Source organism: Amblyraja radiata, chromosome 1, assembly GCF_010909765.2.
Source record: "Amblyraja radiata isolate CabotCenter1 chromosome 1, sAmbRad1.1.pri, whole genome shotgun sequence".
Taxonomy (NCBI): Eukaryota; Metazoa; Chordata; class Chondrichthyes; order Rajiformes; family Rajidae; genus Amblyraja; species Amblyraja radiata.
Genome location: NC_045956.1, coordinates 187,113,650 through 187,141,146, shown reverse-complemented (window position 1 = coordinate 187,141,146; position 27,497 = coordinate 187,113,650). Strand labels below are relative to the sequence as shown.

At 49.8% G+C, this 27,497-nt stretch overlaps 1 protein-coding gene across 1 annotated transcript; it reads right to left on the bottom strand.

Annotated features, from left to right (window-relative positions):
* Positions 1-21: 21 nt before the first annotated feature.
* Positions 22-27,210, bottom strand: wdr54 (WD repeat domain 54). Its single transcript, XM_033036083.1, has 11 exons — positions 27,156-27,210; positions 26,057-26,157; positions 24,769-24,994; positions 24,243-24,305; positions 19,006-19,072; positions 16,713-16,766; positions 14,895-15,022; positions 13,408-13,508; positions 10,414-10,576; positions 7,185-7,259; positions 22-938 (listed from the first exon to the last, which is right to left on the bottom strand). Exons 3-11 carry the CDS (start codon positions 24,991-24,993, stop codon positions 807-809), a joined length of 1,008 nt encoding a protein of 335 aa, XP_032891974.1. The 5' UTR covers position 24,994; positions 26,057-26,157; positions 27,156-27,210; the 3' UTR covers positions 22-806.
* Positions 27,211-27,497: the final 287 nt, after the last annotated feature.

The window sequence follows — 27,497 nt, the reverse complement described above, 5'->3', positions numbered from 1 at the left end:
AGGTAAATGTTTCACTCAATCTGCAGACTTAATACAGATTACTTTTATTAAAGCAGAACGTCACACGTAATGTTATATTGCCAGCTGAATAATTAAAACAGCCTTCTCTTCCTAAAAAGCATCCAAACATCTTGAGACAAACTCAATTTTAAAAAGGTTAACGAACACTGAACATGGAAGATGTAGTGTAACACAGACTGACACGAACATGGAAGATGTATTGTAAGACTGATGAACTAATTAACGGGCAGTTTGTTCGATGTCCAGTTGATCAAGGGGAAACATTTCTCACTGTTCTGGGGGAGGGTTGCGATCACCACTGGAAGCAAGGACATAAGTGTGTGTGTGTGTGTGTGAGTGTGAGTGTGAGTGTGTGTGTGTGTGTGTGTGTGTGTGTTTGTGTGTGTGTGTGTGTGTGTGTGTGTGTGTGTGTGTGAGTGTGAGTGCGAGTGCGTGTGTGTGTGTGTGTGAGTGTGTGAGTGCGAGTGCGAGTGCGAGTGTGTGTGTGTGTGTGTGTGTGTGTGTGTGTGTGTGTGTCCAACTTTAGTGAAAGCACCATTTGTTTAGATTCCCAGACAGTGGTAGGTGTGGGGCGACAGACAAGCCGGTGGTGGGTGCTCTGTGTGGCACAGCCTGGAGCTGCCCAAGGGCAGTGTGGACACAGAGAGAATCAGTGGGCACAAAGACCAGGCCGCCTTTGCAGATACAGAGCTGCCCACTGGGCCCAGTGGAGGGGCAGAGCTGTGGTCAGGCTGTGTGCTCTGGGCCAGCGGGCGTTAGGGGCAACCTGTACCCGGCACCCTCACCTACACCTGGACAAAACGGATGATCTCACTCAGGTCGTATCCGCTCACCGCAAACGAGCTGCCTTCAGGGTCACAGAACCTGGCGCCACACATCAGGATGTCCGTCACACACTCTGTGTGCAGATGTTCCATCTGTCAAACGGCAGGGGTCACACTCTGCCACGCAACATACTGCCCCCTCACCCACCCCTCCCCCGCACACTGCCACCCTCACCCCTTCACACTACCCCCTCACACCGTCCCCTCCCCCGCACACTGTCCCCCTCACACCGTCCCCTCCCCCGCCCCGCCCCCACAAACTGACCCCCTCCCCTCCTCACACTGTTCCCTCACATTGCCCACTCACCCACCCCTCCTCCTCACCCACACCCTCACTGCTCCCCTCACCCACAACCCCTCACACCCACCCACCCCACCCCCTGCATCTTCTGACAGCCTTCCTCACTGTCTGCAACTCCTCCAATGTTGTTGTGAGTAAACTTACTCACCAACACATCTCCATATATGTCTATATATATGTTAATATAAACAGCAGAGATCCCAACACAGATTCCTATGGAACTCCACTGGTCACCAACCTCCAGCCTGAATATCTCCCTTCCACCATAACCCTATGTCTTGTATGAATAAGATGCCATCAGGCCCTGGGGACGTATCCACCTTAATGTTTCTGAAGAGCCTCAGCATCACCTCTTTCTCCATCTCAATCTTGTCAAGCATATTAGTGTTCTCCATATTGATCTCACTGCCCTCCAAGTCCTTCTCAGTGAATACTGATGCAAAATACTCAGTTAGTACCTCACCTCCATCCTTTTACTACAAGCATAGAATCCCTCATAGACTCATGGAGTGAAACAGTGTGAAAACAGGCATTCGCCCCAACTTGCCCACGCCAGCCAACAATGTTCAAGAAGGAACTGCAGATGCTGGAAAATCGAAGGTAGAAAAAAGTGCTGGAGAAACTCAGCTGTTGCGGCAGCATCAATGGAGCGAAGGAAATAAGCCTATTTCCTTCGCTCCATTGATGCTGCCGGACCCGCTGAGTTTCTCCAGCACTTTTGTGTACCGGCCAACAATGTCTTAGCTACACTAGTCCCACCTGCCTGCAGACCTGCCCTATCCATGTACCTATCTCACTGTTCCTTAAATGTTGGGATAATCCCTGCCTCAACTACCTCCTCTGACAGCTTGTTCCATACACCCACCACCCTTTGTATGAAAAGGTTACCCTTCAGATTCCTGTTAAATAATTTCCCCTTCACCTTGAACCTACGTCCTCTGGTCTTTGACCCAATTCAACTCTTCACTCAAACTTCTATCCAACTCTCTATATAACTCTAACCAACTCTCTACCCGACGCTCAATTTTCTACTCAACTCTCTAGTTAGTTCTCTACTCAACTCTCTGCCCAATGAAGGGTCTCCACTGAACTCTACTTAGTTCTCTACTCAACTCTATGCCCACCTGTCTGACCAACGCTCTGCCCAATTCTCTACCAAATGTCTGCCCAACTTGCCACTCAACTCTCAACCCAACTCACTATCCAACTCTCAACTCTTTACCCAACTTTCAACTTCAACCAACTCTCAACTATCTAGCCAACAAACGTCTCTACTCAATTCTCTATTTAATTCTCTGCTCAACCCTCTGCCCAGCTCTCTACCCAACTCTCAACTGTCTACCCAATACTCTCTCCAACTCACTACTCTCTACCCAAACTCTCAACTCTCTACCCAACACTCAACTCTCTGCTCAATTCTCTGCTCAACTCTCTGCTCATCTTTCCACCCATCTCTCTACCCAACACTACCCAACTCTCAACTCTCTACACATCTCTCAACTCTCTACCCAACTCCCAACTCTACCCAACTCTCAACCCAACTCTCTACTCAACTCTCTACTCAACTCTCTACTCAACTCTCTACCCAACTCCCAACTCCCAACTCTACCCAACTCTCTACTCAACTCTCAACTCTACCCAACTCCCAACTCTACCCAACTCTCAACCCAACTCTCTGCTCAACTCTCTACTCAACTCTCTACTCAACTCTCTACTCAACTCTCTACTCAACTCTCTACCCAACTGTCTGCCCAACTCGCCACTCAACTTTCTATCCAACTCTTCAACTCTTTACCCAACTTTCAACTCTCCAACCAACTCTCAACTCTCTACTTAGTTCTCTACTCAACTCTCTGTCCAACTCTCTACCCAACACTCTCTCAAACTCACTACTCTCTTCCCAAATTCTCAACTCTTTACCCAACAATGGGTCTCTACCCAACTCTCAACTATCCACCCAACTATCAACTCTCTACCGAACAAAGGGTCTCTACTCAACTCTCTGCTCATCTCTCTGCCCAACTCTCTATCCCTCTACCCAAATCTCAAATCTCCACCCAACTCTTAAATCTCTATTAAACTCTTAACTCTCTACCCAACTCCCAACACTCAACCCAACTGTCTGGCCAACTCGCCACTCAAATCTCTACCCAATTCTCAACTCTCTATCCAACTCTCAACTCTCCAACTTACTCTCAACTCTCTACTCAGCTCTCTACTTAGTTCTCTACTCAACTCTCTTTCCAACTCTCTATCCAACACTCTCTCCAACTCACTACTTTCTACCCAAACTCTCAACTCTCTACCCAACGATGGGTCTCTACCCACCCTTAAATATCCACCCAGCTATCAACTCTCTACCCAACAAATGGTCTCTACTCAACCCTCTACTAAACTGTCTGCCCAACACTCTGTCCAACGCTCTGCCCAAATCTCTACCCAACTCCATGTTCAACCCTCTATTCAACTCTTTTTCAATTCTCAACTCTATACCCAACTCTCAACTCTCTACTCAACTCTCCATCCAACTCTCATCTCTCGACCCGACTCTCTATTCTCTACCCAACTCTCTAACCAACTGTACGCCCACCGCTCTGCTCAACTCTCTGCCCAGCTCTCAACTCTCAACCCAACCCTCAACTCTACCAAACTAACAACTCTTTACCGAACTCTCAACTCTCTACCCAATTCTCCACTCAGCTCTTTACTCAATGCCCTACTTAGTTCTCTGTTCAATTCTCTACACAACTGCCACGCAACTGTCTGCCCAACTCACTACTCTCCACCCAACTCTCAACTCTTTACGCAAATCAACTCTACCCAACTCTCTCCTCTTTACATGACTCTCTACTCTCCACCCCTCTCAACTCTTAATCCAACTCTTAACTTTCTACTCAACTCTCTACCCAAATCTCAACTCTTTACTGAACTCTCTAACCAACCGTCTACACAACTGTCTGCCCAACTCTCAGCCCATCTCTCATCTCTCTACCCAACTCTCAACTCTCAACTCATCACTCTACTCAACTCTTTGCCCAACTGTGTGCCCAACTCACTACCCAACTCTCTGCCCATCTCTCAGCTATCCACCCAACTCTTAAGTTTCTCCCATCTCTCAACTCTCTTCCCAACTCTCACCTCTCAACTCACCTCTTTGCCTATCTGTTGGCCAACTCGCTACTCAACTCTCTGCCCAGCTCTCTGCCCAACTCTCTATTCTCAACTCTTAACCCAACCCAACTCTACCCAACCCTCAACTTTCTACATCTCTCAACTCTGTATCCAACTCTCAACTTTCTACTTAACTCCCAACACAACTCTCTACCAAACTCTCTACTCAACTATTTACTGAACTCTCCCCACAACTGTCTGCCCAACAGTCTACCCAACTGTCTGCCCTACTCAACTCTCTACCCATCTCTCATCTCTGTACCCAACTCTAAACTCTCCACCCAACCCTTTATTCAACTCTCTATTCAACTCTCAACTCTCTACCCAACTTTCAACTCTCTACCCAACTCCTAACTCTCTCTCAACTCTCTGCCCAACTCTCGACTCTATCAAACTCTTCACTCTATACCCAACTCTCTACTTGATTCTCTGTTCAACTCTCTACCCAACTCTCCACCCAAATCTCAACTCAACTGTCTGCCCAACTCTCTACTCAACTCTACCCAACTCTTAACACTCTATCCAACATACTTCCAACTCTATACTTAACTCTCAAATCCCTACCCAACTCCGAACTCACTGCCCAACTCTGAACTCTCTACCCATCTCTCAACTCTCCACCCAACTCTCTATTCAACGCTCTACTCAACTCTCTACTCAACTCTCTGCCCAACTCTCTTCCCAACTGCCTACCCAGCTTACTACTCTCTCCGCATCTAATAACTCTCTGCCCAATTTTCAACTCTATACCCAACTCTCTGCTTGATTCTCTACCCAACTCTCTACCGAACAAAGGGTCACTATTCAACTCTCTACTCATCTCTCTGCCCAACTGTTTGCCCAATACTCTACCCGACTCCCATCCGAATCCTCTATTCAACTCTCTGTCCAACTCTCCATCCAACTCTCTACTCTCCACCCCTCTCAACTCTCCACCCCTCTCAACTCTGTCGAACTCTCAACTCCCTGTCCATCTCTCAACTCCCTGTCCAACTCTCAACTCTCTGTCCAACTCTCAACTCTCTGTCCAACTCTCAACTCCCTGTCCATCTCTCAACTCCCTGTCCATCTCTCAACTCCCTGTCCAACTCTCAACTCCCTGTCCAACTCTCAACTCCCTGTCCAACTCTCAACTCCCTGTCCAACTCTCAACTCCCTGTCCAACTCTCAACTCCCTGTCCAACTCTCAACTCCCTGTCCAACTCTCAACTCCCTGTCCAACTCTCAACTCTCTGTCCAACTCTCAACTCCCTGTCCAACTCTCAACTCCCTGTCCAACTCTCAACTCCCTGTCCAACTCTCAACTCCCTGTCCAACTCTCAACTCTCTGCACAACGAGGAGTCTCTACTCAAATCTCTGCCCAACTCTCAACTCTCTGCACAACGAGGAGGCTCTACTCAAATCTCTGCCCAACTCTCAACACTCTATCAAACTCTCAGTACCCAACTCTCAACTCTCTAACCAACTCTCTACTTGATTCTCTACCCAACAAAGGGTCACTATTCAACTCTCTACTCATCTCTCTGCCCAACTGTTTGCCCAATACTCTACCCGACTCTCTACCCGACTCCCATCCCAACCCTCTATTCAACGCTCAACTCTCTATCCAACTCTCTACTCTCTATCCAACTCTCTACTCTCCATCCAACTCTCTACTCTCTGCCCATCCACTACCTTGCTGTCCTTATCCCTCCTCCTTACTGAAACATGCTGACTGCACTTTGATCTCCCGGTCTTTAAACAACTCCCACATGTCATCTGTGGTCTTACCCAACAACTGATCCCAATCTCCCCTCACTAGCTCCTGCCTAATGGCATTCTGAAGAAGGGTCTCGACCTTCTCTCCAGAGATGCTACCTGAATAGCAGCGTTATTCCAGTTTTTTGGGTCTATCTTTGGTTTAAACCAGCATCTGCAGTTCCTTCCTACACTTAATGTCATTGTATTCTGTGTTGCCCCAATTAAACCCCCTCCCCCCAACATCCAGACCTGTCCCTGTTCAAAGCAATATTAAAGCTCATGGAGTTGTGATCATTCTCTCCAAATTCCTCTTTCACCACAACATGTCCCAGCACACAGACCAGTATGGTCCCTTCTCTAGTCAGACTATCCACACACTGTTTAATGAAACCTTCTTGGCCGCACCCAACACATTCTGCCCCGTCTAATCCTCTGGCCCTGAGTATGTCCCAGTTATTCCCGTTATCCTGTATCTGTACAATGTGGGCGGCACAATTGTAATCATGTATTGTCTTTCTGCTGACTGGTTAGCACACAACCATATAACCATATAACAATTGCAGCACAGAAACAGGCCATCTCGGCCCTTCTAGTCCGTGCCGAACACTTACCCTCACCTAGTCCCTAGCAACAAAAGCTTTTCACTGTACCTCGCAACACATGACAATAAATAAATTTCAACATTGGGGAATTGAAAGCCACCGCAGTGCAATGACCCAAGATAGACACAACATGCTGGAGTAACTCAGTGGGACAGGCAGCATCTCTGGAGAGAAGGAATGGGTGACGTTTCAGAGTGCTGGAGTAACTCAGCAGCATCTCTGGAGTGAAGGAATAGGTGAAGTCTTGGGTTGAGATCCTTCTTCAGACCATAATCTCACACAGCCCATTTCTGATTTCATCACTTCTTACTGTTTGCCTTCCATAGCCTCCAACATTATTGTTTCCCAGCCCCGGACAGCCCGTTTTTACCTTCTCCCCAAAATCCATCAACACAACTGCCCTGGCAGACCCATTATTTCTGTCCCACTGAAATCATCTCCATGTACCTCGACTCCATCCTATCCCCCTGGTCCCAGAGTGTGGGGCAGCAACAGGAGTTGGGGAAGGTTGGCTGTGTCCTCACCTCAATGCCGTTGGTCTCTGGGCTGCGGGACAGGATCCACACGCTGACGAAGGAATCCTCAGCTGCCGACACCAGCTGTGGAGAGAGGGCAGTCACGTCCCTGGGAGCAGCTCAGGCCCCAAGCAACACGGCACACACGCACGCACATACACACACACATTCACACACATGGGCGGAAATCCCAGGGGGGGGGACGTGTCCCCCTCATGTTTTGAGAGGTGGGGGACAACTACCCCCATGTATTTCTTGTGATCGAGGCTCTCGATGCTGAAGCCCTTGCCAGTCGATGGTAGATCCCGTGGCCGATTTTAAGCCGCGCCGGGCGATGAAAGGCCCCGTGAACGGGCCAAATCAAGCCTGTCGAGTCGCAGCCGCAACGCCACCACAGCTTCCTAAGTCAGCCAGCTTTGTGATGGTACGTCCAGACTGCGACTGGAGCCCTCAAGGTCGATTCCAGTTGGAGGCCGCCAGCTACTAGATGTTAGGCCTCAGCGCAAATATATATATATTTTAATTTAAACCACTCTTGGTCTTCTTTCACTGTCTCTCAAGTCTTCCCCAGGCCCCAGGATCGTTACAGTAAGATGCGTGTAAGATGTGTGTAAGATGTCAAGAGTCAAGTCAAGAGAGCTTTATTGTCATGTGTCCCAATAGACAATAGACAATAGGTGCAGGAGTAGGCCATTCGGCCCTTCGAGCCAGCACCGCCATTCAATGTGATCATGGCTGATCATCCCCAATCAGTACCCCGTTCCTGCCATCTCCCCATATCCCCTGACTCCGCTATTTTTAAGAGACCTATCTAGCTCCCTCTTGAAAGCATCCAGAGAACCGGCCTCCACCGCGCTATGAGGCCAAGAGAAGGACAATTCAATTCTTACTTACTGCAGCACAACAGAATATGTAAACATAATACAAAACGGAAGATAATAGTTTGGTGTGTCTATAGACCATATATACACACAATAAATAAACAGATATAGTGCAATAATAATAAGATTGTTATTGTTCAGAGCTTATTTGATGTTGTGTTTAATAGCCTGATGGCTGTGGGGAAGTGGCTGTTCCTGAACCTGGACGTTACAGTTTTCAGGCTCCAGTACCTTCTTTCCGGTGGCAACGGTGAAATGAGTGTGTGACCAGGATGGTGTGGGTCGCTGATGATGTTGGCAGCCTTTTTGACTGCGATAGATCCTTTTGCTGGTGGGGAGGTCAGAGCCGGTGATGGACTGGGCAGTGGTCACCACTTTCTGTGTGTGTGTGTGTGTGTGTGTGTGTGTGTGTGTGTGTGTGTGTGTGTGTGTGTGTGTGTGTGTGTGTGTGTGTGTGTGTGTGTGTGTGTGTGTGTGTGTGTGTGTGTGTGTGTGTGTGTGTGTGTGTGTGTGTGTGTGTGCGTGTGTGTGTGTGAGAGATAAAATTGTTAGTTTCATGCACACTTGACATCGGGCCGCCAGGAAATTGTGTCCCCCTCCATGTATTAAAAGGGATTTCCGCCCATGCCCACGCACACACAAACGCACACACACACAGCCCACGGAGTCACACAGCACCGACATAGAGGGCAAGGGCAGCATGGGGGTGAGGAAGGGGGGAGCGCGAGGTTGGGGCAGAGAGAGGGGGTGGGGACAGAAGGGGGGTAGAGTGGTAGAGTTGTTGCTTCACCCGGGTTCAATCCTGACTACGGGTGCTGTCTGTGCAGAATTTGCACGTTCTCCCAGTGATCTGCGTGGGTTTCCTCTGGGTTCTCCGGTTTCCTCCCACACTCCAAAGACAATAGACAATAGGTGCAGGAGTAGGCCATTCGGCCCTTCAAGCCAGCACCGCCATTCACTGTGCTCATGGATGATCATCCCCAATCAGTACCCCGTTCCTGCCTTCTCACCATCTCCCCTGACTCCGCTATCTTTAAGAGCTCTATCTAATTCTTGAAAGGATCCAGAGAATTGGCCTCCACTGCCTTCTGAGGCAGAATATTCCACAGATTCACAACCCTCTGTGTGAACGTTTTTCCTCATCTCCGTTCTAAATGGCTTATCCCTTATTCTTAAACTGGGGCCCCTGGTTCTGGACTCCCCCAACATCGGGAACATGTTTCCAACCTCTAGTGTGTCCCAACCCTTAATAATCTTATATGTTTCAATAAGATTCCCTCTCATCCTTCAAAATTCCTTAGTATACAAGCCCAGCCGCTCCATTCTATCAACATATGCATGCTCATAGCATCCTCCTCACAGTTCACACTGCCACTCATCTTTGTGTCATCTGCAAATGTTACTTTTAATCCCTTCATCTAAATCATTAATGTATATTGTACATAGCTGCAGTCCCAGCACCGAGCCTTGCGGTACCCCACTAGTTACTGCCTGAAAGGGACCCGTTAATCCCTACTCGTTGTTTCCTGTCTGCCAACCAATTTTCTATCCATGTCAGTACCCATCCCCCAATACCATGTGCTCCAATTTTGCCCACTAATCTCCTATGTAGGACCTTATCAAATGCTTTCTGAAACTCCAGATACACTACATCCACTGGCTCTCCCTTGTCCATTTTCCTAGTTACATCCTCAAAAAATTCCAGAAGATTAGTCAAGCATAATTTTCCCTTCATAAATCCATGCTGACTCGGACCGATCCTGTTACTGCTATCCAAATGTGCCGCTATTACATCTTTTATAATTGACTCCAGCATCTTCCCCACCACCGATGTCAGGCTAACTGGTCTATAATTCCCTGTTTTCTCTCCCCCGCCTTTCCTAAAAAGTGGGATAACATTAGCTACCCTCCAATCCACAGGAACAGATCTTGAATCTATAGAACATCGGAAAATGACCACCAGTGCATCCATGATTTCTAGAGCCACTTCCTTAATTACCTTGGGTTGCAGATCACCAGTCCCCAGGGAATTTATCAGCCTTCAGTCCCATCAGGTCATGTGAATTAGGCAGGAAACTAGGAGTTGAAAGCATGAGCTTTCACGTCCACCTGCACGGCTCCACTCTCTGCGTTGCACAGGTTTGTAGGTTAATTGGCTTGGTATACTTGTAAATTGTCCCTAGTGTGTAGGATAGTGTCAGTGTCGCTGGTTGGTGAGGACTCGGACTGAGTGAGGGGTGGGGTGCGTGGGGAGGGGGATGGAGGTGAGTGGGGATGAGGATGGGCGTGCGTGGGGTGGGGTATGGCGGTGGGGGTGAGTGGGGGGTGTTGGTGGGAGGGGGCAGATTGTGCGGTACCTTGCCTGTGGCGGGGGCGATGTCCAGGCTGCTGATCCAGCGGGCGTGAGCTTTCACCTCCACCTGCATGGCTCCACTCTCTGCGTCATACACCTGGATCTCTCCGTTCCCGTATCCCCCCACAATCACCCCTGCCCACATCCGCACCGAGCTGCAGCTCACCCTGGGGGCAATGGGCATGTTAGTGGGCCCCGGACACCCACAACCCACACCCACAGCCCTGCCCACACCCACCCCCACACACCCACCCCCACACCTCACCCATCCCCCCCACACCTACCCCCACACCCACCCCGCACACCCACCCCTCCACACTCCCCAACACCCATCCCCACTCCCCCCACCCACACAGCTACCACCATACCCAACCCCCCCCACACCCACCCACACCTAACCCCCCTCCCCCCCCCACCCCACACCCACAACCACCTCATCCTGGGGGCAATGGGCATGTTAGTGGGCACCCCACACCCCAGACACCAACGCCCCCGATACCAACACCCACTCATCCCCCACCCTGGGGACAGTGGCGCTGACCCTGAGGCCAGTGGTCAGGGTGCGGCAGCCACACCACATGGGCACGGGGCAATGGGCACCAGGGACTGGGCAGCAGCTCAGCCCCGTCACTCACTGACTGACCTCCACCCTCACTCTGCCTGAAGCGAGTGAGCTTATCATCATTGTAGAGCTTCACCACTGACACAAACACACGTGTGTCCATTACACGTGGGTGCCCGTTACACGTGTGTGCCTGTCACACATGCGTGCCCGTTATACATGTGTGCCTGTCACATGTGTGCCCATTATACATGTGCCCGTTACACGTGTGTGCATGTGAAGCAATGCACAATGGTCAAGATTGTTTCATCGTCATATGTACCGGCAATGGAACAATAAAACTCTTCCTTGCTGCAGCTTATCACAATAACACAGATCAATATAATAAAGAAAGTAATAAATTTGGATGGCACAGCGGGTAGAACCGCTACCTCACAGTGCCAGACCTCGGGTGCTCGCTGTACGGAGTTTGCACATTCTCCCTGTGTAGGTTCTCTCTGGGTGCTCTGGTTTCATCCCACATCCCAAAGACGTGCAGGTTTGTAGGTTAGTCAGCCTCTGGCTGGTGAATATCTAAGCTTCCAAAGGTTGTGTTGGAACAAAATACAGTTTCTACATTTAACGGGTTGATGGGAAAGGTTCAGGTCACATCCATGAGCCCCTGAAAGTGGCAACACAAGTGGATGATGGCAAAGAATGCTAATGGTATTCTGGCCTGCATTGGTCAGCATATACAAGAGTCAGGAAGTCATGATACAGCTTTATGGGACTTTGGTCAGGCCGCATGTGGAGTATTGCGTGCAGTTCTGGTCGCTCCCATAACAGGAAGGATGTGGAGGCTTTGGAGAGGTTGCAGAGGAGGTTTACCAGAATGCTGTCTGGATTAGAGAGTTTCAGATACAGGCACAAGTTGGACAGACTTGGATTGTTCTCTCTTGAATGCCAGAGATTACACGGAGACCTCAGCAAATTAAATAAAATGATGACAGTGTAGGCCGACAGAACCTTCTTCCCAGGATGAAAATGTCAACTACTAAAGAGCAGAACTTTAAGGTGAGAGGGGGAAGTTTAAAGCAGTAGTTATTTTTATACAGAGGGTGGCGGGACCTGGAACGTGCGGAGGTTGATATGATCATGGAATTTAAAAGACATTTGGATAGGCAATGGAAGTGCAGAGAATGGAGGGATATGGATCATGTGCCGGCTGATGAGTTGGTCCAGGCATCATGTTCAGCACTGACATCGTGGGCAGAATGACCTGTTCCAGTGCTATGCTGTTGCAGGCACGTGAATGGGATTAGTGTGGACAGGTTCAGTGGTCGGCATGGGCAAGGAGGACTGTGGCTTTAGGATTCTTGACTGGTTTTGTAGTGTGGTGGGTATTTCAGTTAAGCCAGAAACTGTGAGCAGTGATGCACAGGTGAGTGGTTTAGAATCCCACCATGATGGCCAGCAAGTTACATCCCAAACTGGAATCATGCGCGGTAGTTACAGCTGAATGGAGACGCCGGGAACTGTGGATATTGTCAGTGAGCGGTCCTGAACTACTGTCTACCTCACTGGAGACCCTGGGACTATCTTTAACCTTTACTGGACATTACCTTGCACTAAACATTATTCCCGTTAGCCTGTATCTGTACCCTGTGGACGGCTCAATTGTAATCATGTATTGTCTTTCTGCATCAATAAGACGTGGGGAGTGGGGTAGTGTGGGTGGGGATGTGAGTGTGGGTGGGGGTGTGGGTGTGGGGGTGCGTGGGGGTTCGATGTGGGGGTGGGGTGTGGTGTGGTAGTGGAGGGGTGGAAGTGGGGGGGTGTGGATGTGGGTGGGGGTGTGGGGTAGTGTGGGTGTGGGGTAGTGTGGGTGTGGGGGATGTGGGTGTGGGGTGTGGTGTTGTAGTGGAGGGATGGGTGTGGGGGGGGTGTGGGTGGGGGTATGGCGGGCGTGGGTGTGGAGTAGTGTGGGTGTGGGGGTGTGTGGGGGGGTGTGGGAGTGTGGGGTGTGGGGGTGTGTGCGTGGGGGTGTGTGCGTGGAGGTGGGAGTGGGGGGTGTAGGGGTGGGTGGAGTGTGGGTGGGGGTGGGAGTGGGGATGTGAGTGTGGCAGTGGGTGGGGGTACAGTGTTGGTGGGGGGGCATGGGGTGTGCGTGGGGGTGGGAGTGGGGATAGGGGTGTGGGGTGTGGGTGGGGGTGTGTGGGCAGGAGTGGGAGTGGGTGGGTGTGGGGGATGTGGATGGGTGGGTGGGTGTGGATGGAGTGTGGGTGGGGTGGTGGTGTGGGTGAGGGGGTGGTGTGGGTTTGGTGTATGCATGGGGGTGGGAGTGTTGTGGGGAGTGGGGGTGGGTGGGTGTTGGTGGGGATGTGGGTGGGTGTGTGACACGAGGATTTCCCAGCACCAGGTACCATCTACAACAGTGATCTTTCTGCCAACACTCACCCATACGATGGAATCTTGTGCAGCAGTTTGAAGTCGTCACCTGATTTCCAGACACACAGCAGCCCAGAATCATCAGCTGTCACCAGGTCAGCTCCACAATGCTGTAGGTTGACATCAGTGTTGTTCATCGTACACAGTCCCAACACCCTCTGGAATCACACTGCACACAAACAACCCCCCCCCCCCCCCCCCTATAAACCTGGACCCTCTCTGACACATGGACCACACTGTGAGCATGGGTGCCAAAACCAGTGCCCCACAAGGCTGCCTTCTCTCACCCTTACTCTAGTCCCTCTACACTCACCTAATACTAATTCTCACCCCATCTACAAGTCTGCAGATGACAGCTGGGACATGTTGGCCAGTGTGGGCAAGGTGGGCCGAAGGGCCCGTTTCCACTCTATATCACTGTGACTGTGATGAGACCATCGTGATGGGCTGGGTTATGAAAAATGATGAGACGGAGTACAGGACAGAGAGGGAGAGTTTAGTTACACGGTGCCAGTGTAATGTCAGCAAGATGAAGGAGCTAGTTACTGACTTCATGAAGTGTGGTGGAGTATGTGCCCCAGTCAGCATTGATGAAACATCACCTATCCATGTTCTCCACAGATGCTGCCTGACCCGCTGAGTTACTCCAGCACTCTGTGAAACGTCACCTATCCATGTTCTCCACAGATGCTGCCTGACCCGCTGAGTTACTCCAGCATTCTGTGAAACGTCACCTATCCATGTTCTCCACAGATGCTGCCTGACCCGCTGAGTTACTCCAGCATTCTGTGAAACGTCACCTATCCATGTTCTCCACAGATGCTGCCTGACCCGCTGAGTTACTCCAGCACTCTGTGAAACGTCACCTATCCATGTTCTCCACAGATGCTGCCTGACCCGCTGAGTTACTCCAACACTTTGTGTCTATTTTTTTATAACCAAGGACCACAATTCTCTCTCCCGCCCACCAGATTCAGGGCTGGATGGTGATTACGTATACTGTCTGTACGGATTTTGTACGTCCTCCCCATGACTGCGTGGGTTTTCTCCGAGATCCTTAGTTTCCTATCACACTCCAAAGACTTACAGGTTTGTCGGTTAACAGACAAACAGGTTTGTTGGTTTGGTATAATTGTAAAATTGTCCCTAGTGTGTGTAGGATTGTGTTAGTGTGCGGGGATCGCTGGCCGGCATGGACACAGTGGGCTGAAGGGCCTGTTTCTGTGCTGTATCTCTAAAATAAAATAAAATAAACTTCTTCCCTGCTGTTTCTGAACGGACCTCTCACATGCTGGGGATAAATTCCTGATCTTCCAATCTACCTTGTTAGCCCATTGCACTTTGTTATCTGCACTTTCTCCACAGGTGTAACACTACATTCTGCACTCCTGTTTACATGACCTGATGTACTCATGGATGGTTTGCTGTTGCTTGACAACACACAACACAAATCTGAGTTGGGCAATGACAGGCCCATATACGGACAGCCCAGTTACCTTCTCCTCAGCGCAGTCACTGGCAATCTCAGTGATGGGGTCTCTGTGTTCCTCCAGTACTTCACACACCGTGATGTTGGTCCCTTTAGCAGGGATATCAAAGACCAGGATGGAACCCGTGGAGGAGCCTGGAACGAGAGACGTGGGCAGGTCAGTGATGGAGATGTGAGCAGCAACTACTGCAACTGACAGCCACTGAACGGGGAAACCCACATCAAACGCAACAAAGGCCCACGGCACATTTGCCCCAACTACCTCCCCCGGCAGCTCGGTCCATTCACACTCCACCCACTGTGTGGAAACACTGCCCCTCAGTTTCCCATTAAATCTTTCCTCCCTCACCTCAAACCAATGTCTTCTGGTTCTTGATTCCCCTACTCTGGGTAAAAGACTCTGTGGGTTCACCCTATCCATTCCTCCCATGATCTTATGCACCCCTAAAAGATCATCCCTTATTCTCCAGTCCATCACACAGACCACACTCCCCACCATTGTAGATGTAGCTTAGTCCATCACACACACACTCCCCACCATTGTAGATGTAGTCCAGTCCATCACATAGACCACACTCCCCACCATTGACTCCATCCACACTTCACTCTGCCATGGGAAAGCAGTCAACATAATCAAGGACTACTTACTCCCAGGCCATTCCCACCTCCCCTCTCCCATCACACAGAAGACACAAAAGTTAGTAAGTGTAGATCAGTCTATAATAAAACATGTAGTGAAGACCACGCGTGTTTGGAAGACATTACAGTAAGTACATCCCACCAGATTCAGGAGCAGCACCTTCCTCGCTGTTATTAGACTACTAAATGGTCCTCTCATAGCAGGGGTGTTGTCCTGATCTTCTCTCTTTCACTTTATTGTCACATGTACCAAGGTAGAATGAAAAGCTTTTGTTGCCTGCTAACCAAACAGTGGAAAGACAACACATCTTCCAACCTACCTCACTGTGGATCTTACACTTTTTTAATCTGCATGCTCTTTGTTGCACAAAGACCAACACTATATTCTGCACTCTGGTATTTTTCTCTATGCACTACCAGTTGTATTATATTGTATTGTATTCAAATTTATTGTCATTGTCAATTAGAGACAACGAAATGAATTTTCCTTATCATAAAAATAAATAAATAATAAATAAATAATAAAACATATTAAAAATAAAATTGAATTAAAAAAGAAAAGCACAAACACAGAAAGTCCACGACACAACATAACACAGTGGCACCAAGGTGAGGAAGGCACCATAGTCCAGCCAGCCTCCCCTCCCATCTTCCCAGATGTTCATCCGTGGTCTGGGCCTTCCGAGCACCCGCAGTCGCCGCACCGGGCGGCCCGATGTTCAGGCCCTCACGCCGGGCTGGTGGAACGCCGACGCCGATCCCCGACGGTGAACATCCTCCTCCTCAGCGGCCCGGACCTCCTGATCAGCCGCCTCCCGCAGCCGGAGTCCGCAGCTCCCGAGTCCGCAGGCCGAGCCGGTCGGAGTCGCAGGACCCCGCGTTGTTGGTCAGCGCCGCCCGCGTTGGGAGCTCCGCAAACCGCAGCTCCGTGATGTCGGTGCAGCAGGTCCAGCACTCCGGGCTCCAGACGGCGATCCCCGGTAAGGCATCGCCAGCCCCGCGATGTTTTAGCGCTGTCCCGCCGCTGCTGGAGCTCTAGTCGATCCAGAGCTCCAGTTGTATGTGTGTATGGTTGTTTGTCCTCATGTACAGTCTGATTTGACGTGATGCTACACAAACACAGTGGTACAGGTGCCAATAATAAACTAACCCATACAGCCCATGTAAATCTGATAACAGTACATACCCACGGTGATGTAGTGGCCTCCTGTTGCTGCAATCCCTCGGGCAAAGACCGCTTCTGTGGGCAGATAGATTCTCCATTAGAACCAGGACCACTGACCCACCATCCTGTCCCCACTGATACAAAGTCAACACAACCATATCTCAGTCCACACTCACTGTCAGAGCTGAGAACAGTAAGAACGTGAAATAAAGTAAGAAGAAGGCTTTCTACGTTATTGTCAACCAACCAGGTTGGTTGGTTGTAATTCCCCAACAGTCCACTGATATAAAACACACCACCCTGGCCACGCTCCCACCCACAGGAGCCTGAGAAACGTAATCTCCAGGCTCAAGAACAGCTTCTTCCCAGCAACCAGCAGCCTCTTGAACACTGCTCAACACTAACCTCAGCAACTATGATCTACAGACTGTGTCTTTGGTTGTAGACAATAGACAATAGACAATAGGTGCAGGAGATGGCCATTTGGCCCTTCAAGCCAGCACCGGTATCAATGTGATCATGGCTGATCATCCCCAATCAGTACCCCGTTCCTGCCTTCTCCCCATATCCCCTGATTCCGCTATTTTTAAGAGCCCTATCTAGCTTTCTCTTGAAAGCATCCAGAGAACCTGCCTCCACCGCCCTCTGAGGCAGAGAATTCCACAGACTCACCACTCTCTGTGAGAAAAAGTGTTTCCTCGTCTCCGTTCTAAATGACTTACTCCTTATTCTTAAACTGTGGCCCCTGGTTCTGGACTCCCCCAACATCGGGAACATGTTTCCTGCCTCTAGCGTATCCAAGCCCTTAACAATCTTAGGTACTACAGCCTGGTTCAATGTACTACAGCCTTGTTCAGTAACTTGACCCATGAACGAAGAAGATTACAGAGAGTGGTGGACACTGACCGGTCTATCACAGTCCTGACCTCATCCCCACCATCGAAGGTCCATCACAGGTACTGACCTCCCCACCATTGAAGATCCATCACATGTACTGACCACCCTACCTTCAAAGGTCCATCACATGTACTGACCTCCCCACCATCGAAGGTCCATCAAAGGTACTGACCACCCCACCATCAAAGGTCCATCACAGTACTGACCTCCCCACCATCGAAGGTCCATCAAAGGTACTGACCACCCCACCATCAAAGGTCCATCACAGTACTGACCTCCCCACCATCGAAGGGATCTACAGGAGACACTGCCTCATAAAGGCAGCCAGTATCATTAGATACTGGCTGCCTTTATATACCCACACCGTTAGAAGATACCCACACCAATGATCCTATAGCGAAGCAAAATAGACCACTGCTTCTAAATGCAATGGGCTGACGTGTAGTACGCAACAGAGCGGAACGTGGGCCTTTTTTTCATCCATTTCAGTAACCCAACCCGACTCGCAACGTAATCAACGTTGCGGGGGAACAGTTTGTGTTAATAAATTATAATTCTGAAAATTAGGAGATTTTTACCAAATAACTTTTATTTTTATGAGGATGTTTCCGTAACCGGCTTCCGTCTCCGCACTAGTATCCTATGGGATCTTTGGTGCGGAGACGGAAGCCAGGTACGGAAATGGGGCCGAAAATTACCCATGAATCTGTCCATGACCGTACTACGCCTTTTTCGTCGAGTGATCTATCTTGCTTGCTATAGGATCTTTGGCCCACACCACCCTGACCACACTCTCATCTCGCTGCTACCATCGGGAAGAAGGTGCAGGAGCCTGAAAACCGTGACCTCCAGGTTCAAGAACAGCGTATTCCCAGCAACCATCAGGCTGTTGAACCACCCTGCACAACACTAACCTCAACCCTACCCCAGTTTCTCCTCCTCCACCCACTCATCTCCCCGCCCCCACCCCACCCCACATGTGTCCCCTCCCGCCCTCCCACCCATATCCCTCCCTCTGGCCTTACATCTCATTCCTCTCCTTATCTAGCACCTTTTGTCTCCTGTTCACCTTGTTCTTGGTTCTTGGTTCTTGGTTCTTGGTTTCTTGGTCCTCCAAAATATTCCAAATGGAATTTAAACTGGAGGTGGTGAAGGGAGGGATTAAGCCAGAAAGGGTTATTGGGAAGAAAGTGCTACTTTGCCTTTAGTTGCATCTGGTTGGGTATTGCAAACCTCTTGCCTTTGCCACTTGATCGCACCTTTCCTGCAGCAGGGTGACCAAAACTGAACACAAAGCTACAAGTGAGGTAAGAACGAGAGGGATGGTTGCCATGACTTCCATGACCACTGGTTGTAAACCCTCTCTGGCCATGAGCAGAGCTGAGAGCAAACATGAGCAGAGGTCACCCATTGTTACCTGTCTGTGCTTCCGGGGTGTCCATTGCGTGCCAGTACACCATGATGGAGCCGTCCGGTTCATACATCTGGAAAGGCACACAGCTGTGAGGTGCTGGCAACATTCACACCCACTTTACAACAATTATCCATCTCTCACAGCCCCATTCCATCCCAAACACACCACTCCATTGTAACCACTTTACTGAGAGCATCTATCGCAGACGTAGCACCTTCTCAGCGCACATAGAAACATAGAAAATAGGTGCAGGAGTAGGCCATTTGGCCCTTCCAGCCAGCACTGCCATTCAATATGATCATGGCTGATCAGATAAAATCAGTATCCCTTTCCTGCTTTTCCCCCATATCCCTTGATTCTGTTAGCCCTAAGATCTAAATATAACTCTCTCTTGAAAACATCCAGATTACACCTGGAAGATATGAGACTCCTCCTTGTAGGCAAATCAGACCACTTCCAAAAGACGTGGTCTGCATTTATCGACTTCCTACAAGAATAAGGTGCATCAGCACTTCAAAAAAGAAATGGTGTCAGGATCTGGTAAGGGGGGGGAGGAAAAATACAAAGTTGGTATATCCCTTTTGCGCGGTTTTCATAATAGAGCTTTTGTGTTTTTTTCTTCTTCTTTCTATCTTTTCTAGGGTTTATTTCTTAACTTTTTTCCCTAACTAATGGGTTTTTTTTAATTGATCACTCTTTTACACTAACACAACTTTCTCTCACTTTCTCTACTCTCTTTATTTCTATCTTTCCTTAAAGCTTAAAAAATGAAGGGATACAATAAATGTAATAAGATATATCTGGCTTGTACTACTGTAATTTACTGTACTTCTAATAAATAAAAATATTTAGAAAAAAAAAAAAGGAAAAAAGAAAACATCCAGTGAATATAAGATTGTTAAGGGTTTGGACACGTTAGAGGCAGGAAACATATTCCCGATGTTGGGGAAAGTCCAGAACTAGGGGCCACAGTTTAAGAATAAGGGGATAGGCCATTTAGAATGGAGATAAGGAAAAACATTTTCACACAGAGAGTTGTGAGTCTGTGGAATTCTCTGCCTCAGAAGGCGGTGGAGGCCGGTTCTCTGGATACTTTCAAGAGAGAGTTAAATAGAGTTTTTAAAGATAGTGGAGTCAGGGGATATGGGGAGAAGGCAGGAACTGGGATGTGGATGAACAGCCATGATCACATTGAATGGCAGTGCTGGCTCAAAGGGCCGAATGGCCTAGTCCTGCCGACTATAATTGACCTCCACTGCCTTCTCTGTGGCAGAGGATTCTAATGAGAGTCAATGATCAGGGGCAATGGACTAAAGTAACAGTGGGAACAACACTAAAGCTGGAAGCCAGAATAGTCTCAGAAATGGCGGGAGCTTCCCGTTCCTTGGCTTTAATATTACTAACAATCTGTCGTGGACCAACCACGTTGATGCGAAGGCCAAGGCACCAATGCATCTACTTCCCGAGGATACGGAGGAAGTTCAGCATGTGTCGAGCGATTCTTACACACTCTACAGGTGCACCATAGAAAGCACACTGTTGCGATTCATCACAGCTTGGTTTGGGAACAGCTCTGCCCAAGACCACAAGCAATTGCAGAGTTGTGGATGTAGCCAGTCCATCACAAGGACCACACTCTCCACCATTGTAGGTGTAGCCCAGTCCATCACACACACACTCCCCACCATTGTAGATGTAGCCCAGTCCATCACACAGTCCACACTCCCCAACATTGTAGATGTAGCCCAGTCCATCACACACACACTCCCCACCATTGTAGGTGTAGCCCAGTCCATCACACACACACTCCCCACCATTGTAGATGTAGCCCAGTGCATCACACACACTCCCCACCATTGTAGATGTAGCCCAGTCCATCACACACACACTCCCCACCATTGTAGATGTAGCCCAGTCCATCACACACACACTCCCCAACATTGTAGATGTAGCCCAGTCCATCACACACACACTCCCCACCATTGTAGGTGTAGCCCAGTCCATCACACAGACCACACTCCTCAACATTGTAGATGTAGCCCAGTCATCACACACACCACACTCCCCACCATTGTAGACATAGCCCAGTCCATCAAACACACACTCCCCACCATTGTAGATGTAGCCCAGTCCATCACACAGTCCACACTCCCCAACATTGTAGATGTAGCCCAGTCCATCACACATACACTCCCCACCATTGTAGATGTAGCCCAGTCCATCACACAGACCACACTCCCCACCATTGTAGACATAGCCCAGTCCATCACACACACACTCCCCAACATTGTAGATGTAGCCCAGTCCATCACACAGTCCACACTCCCCACCATTGTAGATGTAGCCCAGTCCATCACACAGACCACACTCCCCACCATTGTAGACATAGCCCAGTCCATCACACATACACTCCCCACCATTGTAGATGTAGCCCAGTCCATCACACAATCCACACTCCCCACCATTGTAGATGTAGCCCAGTCCATCACACATACACTCCCCACCATTGTAGATGTAGCCCAGTCCATCACACAGACCACACTCCCCACCATTGTAGACATAGCCCAGTCCATCACACACACACTCCCCAACATCGACTCCATCTACACATCTCGGAAAAGCAGCCAACATAATCAAAGACTTGTCCAACCCCAGTCATTCCATCTTCTCCCTGCTCCCGTCTGGCAGAAGTAGCAGAAGCTTGAAAGCGCGCACCACCAGACTCAGGAACAGCTTCTTCCCCTCTGTTATCAGGCTTCTGAATGATCCATCCATAAGCTCGGGTACTGTCCGATTCACCTCTACTCCATTGCGGACATTGGACTTAGTCTCTGGAATTGATGCGCTACAATGCTGAGAACTATATTCTGCACTCTGTATCTTCCCTTTTGCTCTACCTAATGGATTGGAGTTTGACCTGTTTGTATTTATGTAGAGTATTATCTGATCTGATTGTACAGCATGCAAAACAAAGCTTTTCACTGTACCTCGGTACACATGACAATAATGAACCTGAACCTAGCCTAGAGAAACAAGGCACTGCAGAAGCCTCATCTAGCTCTCTGCTCAGCACATCTCAGTCACATCGTAGAAACATAGAAAATAGGTGCAGGAGTAGACCATTCGGCCCTTCGAGCCAGCACCGCCATTCAATATGATCATGGCTGATCGTCCCCAATCAATAACCCGTGCCTGCCTTCTCCCCATATCCCTTGATTCCACTAGCCCCTAGAGCTCTATCTAACTCTCTCTTAAATCCATTCAGTGATTTGGCCTCCACTGCCCTCTGTGGCAGGGAATTCCATAAATTCACAACTCTTTGGGTGAAAACGTGTCTTAAATGGCCTCCTCTTTATTCTTAGACTGTGGCCCCGGGTTCTGGACTCGCCCAACATTTTTCCTGCATCTAGCTTGTCCAGTCCTTTTATCATTTTATATGTTTCTATAAGATCTCCCCCTCATCCTTCGAAACTCCAGCGAATACAAGCCTAGTCTTTTCAATCTTTCCTCATATGACAGTCCTGCCATCCCAGGGATCAATCTCGTGAACCTACGCTGTACTGCCTCAATCACAAGGATGTCCTTCCTCAAATTAGGATACCAGAACTGGACACAATACTCCAGATGTGGTCTCACCAGAGCCCTATATAACTGCAGAAGAACCTCTTTACTCTTATACTGAAATCCTCTTGTTATGAAGGCCAACATTCCATTAGCTTTCTTCACTGCCTGCTGTACCTGCACGCCAACTTTCAGTGACTGGTGTACAAGGATGCCCAGGTCTCACTACACGTCCCCCTTGCCTAACCTAACCCTATTGAGATAATAATCTGCCCCCTTGTTTTAGCCACCAAAGTGGATAACCTCACATTTATCTATATTATACTGCATCTGCCACACATCTGCCCACTCACTCAACCTGTCCAGGTCACCCTGCAACCTCCTAACATCCTCTTCACAGTTCACACTGCCACCCAGCTTTGTGTCATCCGCAAACTTGCTAGTGTTGCTCCTAATTCCCACTTCCAAATCATTAATATATATGGTAAATAGTTACGGCTACAACACCGAGCCTTGCAGCACTCCACTCGCCACTGCCTGCCATTCTGAAAAGGACCCGTTCATTCCTACTCTTTGCTTCCTGTCTGCCAACAGGAATCCATGTCAACACCGTACCCCCAATACCATGTGCTCTAATTTTAGTCACCAGTCTCCCGTGCGGGACCTTATCATAGGCTTTCTGAAAGTCTAGATACATTACATCCACTGGCTCCCCTTCATCCATTTTACTTGTCATATCCTCAAAAAATTCCAGATTAGTCAAGCATGATTTTCCTTTCATAAATCCATGCTGACTTGACTAATCCTTTTACTGCTATCCAAATGCCTCATTATTACCTCTTTAGAATTGACTCCAGCATCTTTCCCATCACCGATGTCAGGCTAACTGGTCTTTAAATCCCCGTTTTCTCTCTTGCTCCTTTCTTGAAAAATGGGATAACGTTAGCTATCCTCCAATCCACAGGAACTGATCCTGAATCGATCGAACATTGGAAAATAATCACCAATGCGTCCACTATTTCTAGAGCCACCTCCTTGAGGACCCTGGGATGCAGACCATCAGGCCCAGGGGATTTATCATCCTTCAGTCCCATTACCATCCAATACTATTTCTCGCCTAATGAAATTCTCTTTCAGTTCCTCTACCCCCTTAGATCCTCTGTTCTCCAGTACATCTGGGAGATTGTTTGTGTCTTCCTTAGTGAAGACAGATCCGAAGTATCTATTCAACTCCTCTGCCATTTCCTTGGTGCCCATAATAATTTCACCCGGGTCTGCCTTCAAGGGACCCACATTTGACTTTGCTACTCTTTTTCCCTTAACATATCTAAAGAAGCTTTTATTGTTCTTCTTTATATTCCTGGCCAGCTTCCCCTCGTACTTCATCTTTTCAGCCCGTATTGCCCGTTTGGTTTCCTTCTGTTGTCCTATGAAAGTCTCCCAATCCTCTGGTTTCCCAAATCCTCTGGTCCTAAATGGCCTTATTTCACTCCACACAAACGGCACGTTCCACAACACACACATGTCTCATAGTCACAATAGTACATGAAGGGGTGATTTGTGAACATTCTCACTGTGGTTACACATGAATTAGCAGCATTTGTCACTGGCCCTTGGGCTGCAGCAAGAACAGATTCCCCAGTCAGTGGGTTGGTGAGCTGCCACCCTGACCACCATACCTGGATGCCTTTCTGCGATGCCAACACCAGGAGAGTTCGAGAGGGCAGCACGCACCACGATGCCTGGGGAAAGGCAGAAAGTGTTGATTAGCAATCGCCGCCTCCGCACAGCACACAGTGAGTCAAGAGCCAAGTGTTTTACACACACACACACACACACACACACACACACACACACACACACATATATATATGAACACACACATATATATATATAAACACACACACATAAACACACACACATACGCACACACAAAAGAACAATAGTGCAAAAAGATAAAACCAATACTCCCAAGTATATGTAGTTCAGAGCATGTCACACACATGACCTACACCTCTGTACATGCATGTCCCATACACACAATGACCCACACCTCTGTGCATTTATATCCAACACACACACATGACCCACACCTCTGTACATAATGTCCAACACACACACATGAACCACACCTCTGTACACACGTGCCACATACATGACCCACACCTCTGTATCCACACACACATGAAGCACCGCATGAGGTACCTGCATGATGAGGGAGGAGCCATGCCCACTGCCTCCCTCCTTGGACTGCAGCTGTCTGTGGGAGAGGTTGAGGCCATCAATGGAGGAGCTGACCAGGTTGACTAGGCTGCCGTGGATGGCAGCAAAGTAGGTCAGCTTCTTGTGTGGGATGGGCAGCACGCTGAGGTTGTTGTAAAGGGCAGAGCTACTGCTCTTCATCTGAATACTCTTCTCCCTCTTGTACATCCTGCAGCAACAACAAACAAACTTCCTGGGGTCACCGGGAACTGGCCTGGAGTCTGCAGCGGGTAGTGCTGCTGTATCACAGCACCAGAGACCCGAGCTCAACCCTGACCTCAGGTGCTGTCTGTGTGGAGTTCACACATTCTTCCCGTGACCGCGTGGGTTTCCTCCAGGTACTCCACTTTCTTCCCACATCCCAAAGACGTGTGGGTTTGTAGGTTAATTGGCCCTCTGTAAATTGCTCCTAGTGTGTAGGGTGTGGATGAGAAAGTGGGATAACTAGTCGGCGTGGACTGGGTGGACCAAAGAGAATGTTTCCATGCTGTATCTCTAAAACTAAAAGCTACTTCCAAATTGTTGACAATGGGAGATGAAGGGGAAAGTTGGCGGCTGTGAACGGTCCGTGAACTCACCTCCCCCGCCTGTGGAAAGTTCTGGAAATGGGACATGGTGACCTGTGCGCACGGAACGGTGAGGGGGCTGCTGGAGGCAATGGGTGGATGTGTGTTTACGGTGCTCACGGGCGGTGGTGTTGGCGGAAGTGCCACGGGAGGCCCTACAGCAGCCGGGCGGGCGGGTGAGTGAGCGGGCGGGCGGATGACGCACAGCGTGCGGCAGCTGAATGGGGCGACGGTGGAAGGAGCCAATATTGGTCATGGCACTGGGCCAGGCCCAATCCTACTTCACCCATCTAGTGCCGCCACCACACCCGGCCTTAGCGGGTGGAAATAAGGAACTGTACATCTCCCTGGGCCAGTAGATCAGACTGTTCACAGATTTGGAAGTTGCAAGACGGCGTCGGAACATGGTGACTGTCCAGAGATTGTACGTGTGTACGGCAGGATTAGCCCGGAGAGTGTGCAGAACAAGCTCTCCACTGTACCTCAGTACACGTGACAATTATAAACTAAACTGTCCAGAGATGATCCTGCAGTACTTGTGTACGGCAGGATTAGCCTGGAGTGCGTGCAGAACAAGTTCTCCACTGCGTATAATATCTCAACATATTAAATCAAGAGTGTTTTATCATCGAATATACTGAAACTTTACTTGCACCACCACTTACTTGCACCACCACTTCCTCCAAGAAATGAGAATCAAAAGGACCGCAGATGCTGGAAATGTGAAGCAACCAAATATTGTGGAAATATTCAGGTTAGGCAGCGTCTGTGGAGAGAAAAACAAAGTGAACTCCACGGTGAAGCCTGTCTCCACAGACATTCCCCAACATGCTAGAGATAGACTAAGACACAACATGCTGGAGTAGCTTAGCGGGACAGGCAGCATCAGGTTGAGAAGGGTTTTAACCTGAAACGTCACCCATTCCTTATGGGAAGAAATGGGTGACGTTTCAGGTTGAGACCCTTCTCCAACATGCTCACTGCTCCAGCATGTACTGGTCATTTTACCAACTTCCCCACAGTCCTGATAACAACCTGCAAAACTGTTTATCGCCTTTAAATATCAACCCAGCTCATGTGTGATAAATATTACACAGCCTGGCAAATGTCACCGATTTACAGCGGCACACCTGACTGGTTAACACGGTCCTTCACTGTTCCTCGGTACATGCGACCATAAACTAAACTGTACACCTCTATGTGATTGACACCATCACCAGAGTTATTACAGCCGTCCCCCCCTTCCTGCCCTACCCTACCCCCATCACCTATAGACCCCCCTGCTACTCCCTCCCCTACTACAAACCCCCCACCCCCGACACCCCTCTCCCCACAGACCCCGCTCATCCCTCACCCCCTCCCCACAGACCCCTCCTCCCCAGACACCCCCCACAGACCCCCCCCCCCCCCCACTCTCCACAAACTCCCTCTCCCCAGACACCCGACAGACCCCCCCCCCCCCCCCCCCCACTGCCCTGCCCACCCATCCCGGACCTCTAACCCCGTCCACAGAAACCCCCTTTCCCTCCCCATCATAAGAAACCAACCCTCCCTCAGATCCCGTATCCCCCACCATTCCTCACATTCCCTCCACTCCTCCCCGCCCTCTACATTCCCCATCCACACTTCCACCCTCTCCTCCCCCCCCCCCCGCCCCGCCCCTCACAGATCTCCCCCCCCCCGCCCCCACCCCGCCCCGCCCTCACAGATCTCCCCCCCCCGCCCCGCCCCTCACAGATCTCCGCCCCCCCCCCGCGTGTGTACCCCTGTCTCGCCGTCCCTCCCGGCTCCATGGCAACGGGACCGCTCGGGAGCGCGCCTCTGACGTCACCCCGCAGCGCGCCCGTGACGTCGGGGCCACGGCGGCGCGTTGACGTCTTGCCACGCGGGGGCGGGATCTGTTGCCCGGATACGAAGGGACGCGGCCTCGAGACACGTGAGTCCCGGGGAGAGGGAGACACACGCACCAGCATCTCCCCCACCGCTGATGTCAGGCTCACTGAGGGAGGAGGGAGAGGGGGGGGGGGGGGGGGGGGGGGATGTCGTGGGGATGGTGCATCTGCTGGGATACAGACAAATACAGAGGGAGGGGGGAGAGAGGGAGGG